This window comes from Colius striatus, chromosome 4, assembly GCF_028858725.1.
Source record: "Colius striatus isolate bColStr4 chromosome 4, bColStr4.1.hap1, whole genome shotgun sequence".
NCBI lineage: Eukaryota > Metazoa > Chordata > Aves > Coliiformes > Coliidae > Colius > Colius striatus.
In genome coordinates, this window is record NC_084762.1 from 3384234 (window position 1) to 3391233 (window position 7000).

Below are 7000 nucleotides of genomic sequence, written 5' to 3' on the forward strand. Positions count from 1 at the left end.
AACGGGAAAGAGAACATTCAACAGATGGATTCATAAAAACTTACTTTAGACAGAGTTTGTAGCAAATGTTTTTGTTCTGTTGAGCAAAAAATAAGTTTCCAGAGATCATTAAATGTATCAGCTTAAAAAGAAGTGACCAGATTTCACACAGAGGGAAACCACATTGGGTATTTCTGCCTCTCTCAGCAATAGCTGATATGTTTCTTTAATATACGCATATACAGGCACAAAAATAAACTGAGACGTCACTTCAACAACCACCAGAAACTAGCAGTCAGTCTCATATACCACCACTAAAAGTTCTTAACATCTCATTTCCTGAAGAGGCATCCAAAAATGCAGGTAGCTCCTTCCTTCACTACACTCCATCTTCCCTACCTTTCTCCCAATAAAATTGCAAAAGCACAGGACAGCCATCCAAGTCTTGACAAGCCAGAAGCAGCTTCTGGAACACCATGCACTCAGGAAACTATGGTAAAGAGAGGTTCAATTTAACAAAGCCATAACAAGGCAAAACTGAGAACTCATTTGCAGTCTTACACAAACAGCTGTCACAAATAAGGCTTTTTTGGCCTCCACTTCTCTGTGACAACAGCATCCCCACTGCAGAGCTGCACTACTAGAGTCACCTGAGTTCCCAGAAACTGTTTGGCACATTAAGTAGAAACTAGATACTGTTCAAGACAGAAAGAACAAGTGCAAGAAGAACAATGAGATGTAACTGCTTAACAGTATCATAGAATCATAGAATAGGAGGGGTTGGAAGGGACCTTGAGACATCATGAGACACCCAAGAAAAGAAACAAGCATTTTGTGAAGACAGGAATAAAACCCTCCTAGCCAAATGTCAGCTCACACCACTTTGCAGTGTCTCAGTGCAGGCAGGATGTAAGTTTAAGTGTGAGACAGACCAAAACACAAATTCATGAATAAACCTGATATTTTCATTTTAACTAGTCATAAGCTACACAAGAATACACAAGTAATAACTCTCCACTGAAACATGGTATCAATCTATGCTTTCAGCTTTCTGCAGCTTATCTTTCAACACGGTTTGTGTGAAGGAGATGAAACGTGTCCAGCACAGCCACAAGTTGGGGGTTTAGTTTAGGGAGGGAGAATAAGATGATGGGGAGTGTTTTAAAGTATTTGGAAAGAAAGGAGAAACAGCATTGGATCTTGTACATTCAAAAGAGCTGACAGTCTTGAAACAAAGGACCTTTCACATGGATGGAGTAGCTCACCTCTGCTCTGGCAGTAAACACACACATCACAAAGCGACCACACAACCTCCCTCCCTCTCTCTCACTTAGGTTCCAACAATTACAATCAGACAAGCAGCTAGGTTCTGCCCAAGCACTGATCTCTTTGCCATCCACTCTTAAGAAACCTTTTCAATTGAGTTTAGCAAACAGAATGCCCACAAAAGGCACCATGTGACACCCATCAGGCTGCTCTGCCAGGAAAACGTCCCCTTACCGCCAGCAAAACGTTTCACCTCCTCACCTTCAAATCAAAGGCATCAAAAGGGGGGTATAAAGAGTGTGATACTTGATGACAGATTGACAGCTCTGAACATGCACCCCAAAACATCAATTATGCAATTATCCCCTGTTGTTACCTGTAATTTTGTACCCATATGCAGCCAGCTGTCCAGCCATATATTCACCATCTGAATTATTGTGAGAACACCCCCAGGTGCGAATCCAGATTTTCTGAACACCAGGAATGATGCTGTCAAGGGGAAAAGAAACAAAAAGTCAAAAGGTGAACAAGTTTCCCCTAAAGGAAAGGCCACTGAACAAAGTCAGTTAACTGCAGTTCTCCAAATATAAAAGTAGCAACACAATTCCACAACAGCTGGAGAAAATACATGTGATTTTAGTATTGTAGGTATTAGGTCTGAGAGACACTTTCCAAACAGCAATCTCTACACTGCTGTCTTTTGTGTTTGTGACTAAAACAGCATTGGTAATGCATCTGTGCTTTAGCTATCGTTGAACAGTACTTGCACAGCTCAAAACCTCCTGTTTCACACTGCACTCCAGCCTGCTCAGAGATGGACACAGGGCTGGGAGCACCTGAATAGTCAGGGGCATGAGTGACTGTGTGAGGCATTTATAGATCACTACTTCAGCAGGGCAGAGGCTGCTGGCAGAATGAAGTCTACACATCTTTATACGGCTTCACACAGAGGTGCATTTGTACACTTAGAAAACCTTGCCATTTCTGGTGCATTCCAGACATGCTTTACTACAAAGCAACCAACCCACAAAACTGCAGTAGAAGCCAGAACCACCACCAGAGTTTGCTTATACTTTAATCAACTCCACTGCAGCAGGAAGACGATTCTGTTCTTATGGGAATCGCAAGAAGGACAAATGCAAAGATGTGTTCTGGAGTTATGACATACTATTTCCACTGAAATAAAACAGTAAGTTGCTTGCAGAACATACAAGCAAAAAGTACAGCCTTTGGACACCTCAGGTGCCAGAAACCATGTGGAAAGATTGAAGCAAGGAAGAGGGTGAGATGAGGGAATTCCTCAGCAAACTGGGCCTATGTAAGTCCCCGAGCCCTGATGGGATGCCCCCACCAGAGAGAAATGGACATACTGGAGAGAGTCCAACAAAGGGCCATGAAGATGATTAAAGGACTGAAGCATCGTATTTATTTAAGAAGAGGCTGAGAGAGGTGAAGAAGAGAAGTTTTTTTTTTGGGGGGGGGGTCTCAATGTGTATTAAATACCTGAAAGGAAAAGGAAAGAGGACAGAGCCAGGATCTTCTCAGTGGTACCCAGTGACAGGATCAGAGGCAACAGCACAAACTGACACACAGGACTTTCCCTCTGTACATGAGCAAACACTTTCTCACTGTGAGGGTGACCAAGCACTGGCACAGGTTGCCAGGAAGGTGATGGACTCTCTCTTTAGAGACACTCAAAACCAGCCCTGGCCAATTGGCTCTAGCTGGCCCTGCTTCAGCAGGGGCTTTGCACAACATGACCTCCAGAGCTCCCTGCCAACCTCAACCCTTCTGTGACTCTCAGAATGTTGCTGATCTTTCCTGTTCCACATGTGAAACAGCCGCCCCAGGGCTGCATTTTGAAGAGCTCAGCTCTTACGTAGGTGATTTAGGTGAAGCAGACAATTCTCCTGGAACATTTTACACGTAAAAGCTTAAGTAACAGGGATCATTTTCCCCAGTTTGATTACTCCATTGATCAATATTTCAATCATAACTGATTTCTACAGCAAATATGCCTAGGATAGGAAATTTGCTGAGGATCAGTTACCCTTTAGCATTACATTTTATAAACACAATTTCACTCCCTTTTATATTGTGCCTGGATTTTACATTACGAGATGACAACTTCCACCTTATTTTTAGCAGCTGCTCATAGGAGAAAAGCAACAAGACAAGCTCGAGGGAATAATGTACCTGTCACTTGGGGGATCATCATCTGCCTGAGGGCTTCTGTGAGAGCTGCGTTTTCGCACTTTGGGGAAAACATTCTGTCTGCCAAACTGACGGTCGTGGGGCCTCAAATCCGCTGCTGACACCATATCTTCGATGTCTTCAAGCACCGAGTCGCAGGCAGCAGGCATCTTCAAGCTGCAGTGGAGAAGACTGGTATTAGCAAGCACTGGAATACAAACCCAAGGTCTAGCACCTACTGCTTATCTTCCCAAAGAAAGGGCAGATAGATTTCTATGTTTACCTGCACTGTATCACACCTATGAGGGATACTGATCACATGAAAACAATCAGCTACTCAGAGATACTGCCTGATGCCATCTACCCCTGAGAACTCAAACCCAGAGAGAGAGACTCACAGAATCTCAAGGGTTGGGAGGGTCCTGGAAAGCTCATCCAGTGCAACTCCCCTGCCAGAGCAGCACCACCTAGAGCAGGGCACACAGGAACACATCCAGCTGGGTTGGAATGTCTCCAGAGCAGGAGACTCCACAGCCCGCCTGGGCAGCCCCTGCCAGTGCTGAGGATACAACAGCAGTTCACCATTCCACGCTTCTGTGAAATCACAGAAGGGCATTTCACAGAGCTTACAGGGAAAATACATTTCCCTCAGTCACAGTGAAACACAAACCAAGGCTTTGATTTCTTTAAAACCTGATGGCAGGAATAGAAAGTTCGGGCTACTGGCATACAAAATACTTTCAGGTGTTCCAAATCAACTATTTAAGAACACAGTAAGTTAAAACACCTGTGCACTCCCCAGGTGCAAGTTCTTCAGCCAATCCTGCAACATATACTTTAAAATAAAGCTTCACATGACCTGAACCGTCCCATATCCTCGTTTAAGAGAAAGCACCTGATAATGACATTGAAGTGTTTAGCATTCTTCTAGATCAGCAATCCCAGCATCTAAACAAAATGCAGGAAAGGGTACAAATAAAAAGCTGAGAAAAGCCTAGCAGTAAAGAATACTGGGGGGTGAGTGCTTTGCATCCCTTGCACACCATTAACAGTGTGTAAAATAATTGAAGTCACCACACCAAAACAGAGAGGGGGAAAAAAAGGCTTTTTTCATTTGTTGTTTTTTCTCTCTTCCAGAAAAATATTTGCTGTTACGGGGCAGCTGGCAAAACAAATTAACTGAGTTTAACAGTGGCTGTCACAACAGAAACATACCGTCAAAATAAAACCCCTACCTTTTCAAGCGAGGTCTAAATCCTCTTGGATGATAATCCTAGGAGTGGGGGGAAAAAGACACAGCATGAACAAGTAGAACCAGTCGACAGAAAACCATTACTCATGTTGTTGTCCAACCAGCGTTCATCCTCCCTTTGCAGAAATACCCTTCCTCGGTCAGCTCAATCTCATTAGGATTGGGTACAGCTGCTGACTAGCTACCAAGGCTCAACAATAGCCATGTTTTCCCTCTCCTTCCCTTAGCGGTGGCACTAATCTTCCTATCCTTCTCCTATCTCTTCTCTTCTTCCTATCCTTCCTATCCTACTCTTTTTCCTGTCAGTGGGACGTATTTGCCTTCTTTGAGACCTCCTGCAGACTTCAGTCACCAATCTCGAGTTTAAAATAGGGAATGGAAGAAGGGAAAGAGACCAACAGTAAATTTTAGCTGAAGCCATCGACAACTTTTTAACCACACAGTAAAGCTTTCTAAGAACAGACTGATACCTGCACTAGCTCCCTGCAGGATGCATGAGACCTCTTCTTCACAAGCAATTAAATAACTAGAGACTCATGCAGTTCCTCTGACAGAATGGACGAAATGAGAAGCAATAATAGAAACTTACAAACGGACGTAGCTCGCAATAGAAACTTACAAAGGGACGCAGCTCTTTCATGCTTTTGAGCTTTACTTACAGACCTTGTATGTTTCTGTTTACAAAACGAAAGTTAGTAAACAAGAAGTATCTTTAGCGACTTTAAACAAACAAAACTTGCTACAGTTACTCCTCATCCACAGTCTCAAGCTTAGCATGAGAATATAGAGTCAACGAATGGTTTTGGTTGTTAAAGCCCTTTAAGCTCAGCAGTCCCAGCCCTCCCCTCACCCTGCCCAGCCCAGCACTGACCCTCAGCACCTCAGCTCCACGGCTTTGGGATCCCTCCAGGGCTGGGCACTCCTCCACCTCCCTGGGCAGCCTGGCACAGTTCTGAAACTGTGTTCTGTCTCAGCTTCATCCTCCCCTGGGGCAACCTGAGGCCGTTTCCTCGTGTCCTGTCTCTCGTTACGGGGGAGCAGAGCCCGACCCCCAGCTCGCTACAATCTCCTGCCAGGGAGCTGCCGAGAGTGACCCTGTCTCCTCGCAGCCTTCTCCTCAAGAGGAACTTCTTTCACGTGGAAATGCTCTACCCAGGTGCAAGAGAGCTGCTCTTTCCTGCGTTTTCCCACAGGTGTCCCCAATAAAGCCCCGGGCTTCTATCCCCGGGCGGACACAGGGCAGAAGCAAACTACGGCGTCCGCCGAAATCTGAGCGAGCCTGGCACACCTCAGGGCCCCGGGACAAGCTTGTTCAGTGCCCGTGGGCCTACAGTCGCAGAGCCTAGCTCGGGTATTCCGTCCTGCCCACACCCCTCGAGCCCCGAGCAGCCCACCCGCCTAAACCGCCGCAGGGTCCGGCCGCGGGGGCCACGCCGGAGCGCAGGGAGGCACCCCGGGGTCGGGCGGCGGCGGAGCGCGGTGGGGGAAGAGAAGGGAAAAAGGACCGAGGAAAGAAAAAAAGGGGAGGGAGGCGTGCTGAGGGGCGAGCCGCGACACTCACCCCGCGTCAGCCGGGCTCCGCCATCACCCGGCCGCCGCTCCGTTCGCTCCGCGCCGCCGCTCACCCCGCCCCGGCCCCGCAGCGCCCCGACGGCAGCCGGCAGCGCCCAAGCAGCCGCGCAGGTCTCGCGAGAGAGAGCGGGCAGGGGCGGTGCGGGCAGCGCCGGTGGCCCGGGACTGCCGGCGGGGCCGGGAGGCGGCAGGAGCGGCGGATGCTCGCTGACGGCTGCTCAAACGCCCGGGTGAGGGGAGAGGCGGGGAGCGGCTCTGCTTTCGTCGCCGGGAAGCCGTGACAAGCCGGGGTCATCTCCTTCCATGGGACGGGAGCGGGTGCGGCGTGGGCCGAGCAGAGCGCCGCTGCCGTGGCTGGAGCCGGGCCGCGAGCTGTGGGAGCTCGGAGCCATGGAGCTGCTGCTGCTGCGTTGGAAACAGCCCATCCCGTGAGACCGAAGGGGAAGCGCGCTGGGAGCTGCAAACGGCCTTTTCCAGCAGCGAGCCGTGGTGTGTGTGAGGAGCGCACGCCCCAGCGCTGGGGCATCCATGGGTTGAGCGCCCAGGCCACGGCGCCTCTGCTCGGGGCTCCTCGGGATGTGGGGAGTCACCTTTATTGTAACTGAAAACTCGGTCCAGCAGGTACCCGTGCGGTTAAAACGGATGGAATCAGAGGGGTCTGACCACGAACGATGGGCTGTTTATTCCTCTAATAGCCACACACCACTTTATTGTAATAACCATTCACTTCCTCAAAAT

The 7000-nt window shown here is 48.4% G+C and overlaps 1 protein-coding gene across 1 annotated transcript in view; it reads right to left on the bottom strand.

The window, feature by feature from the left end:
* Positions 1-6334, bottom strand: part of CDKAL1 (CDK5 regulatory subunit associated protein 1 like 1) — a 335233-nt gene extending 328899 nt beyond the window's left edge. The window contains exons 1-4 of the mRNA XM_061995176.1: positions 6252-6334; positions 4674-4711; positions 3442-3615; positions 1622-1734 (exon numbers count right to left, since the gene is read on the bottom strand). Coding sequence (XP_061851160.1) covers positions 1622-1734; positions 3442-3608 — 280 coding nt within the window. The 5' untranslated portion in view covers positions 3609-3615; positions 4674-4711; positions 6252-6334. The remainder of the gene's footprint in view (positions 1-1621; positions 1735-3441; positions 3616-4673; positions 4712-6251) is intronic.
* Positions 6335-7000: the final 666 nt, after the last annotated feature.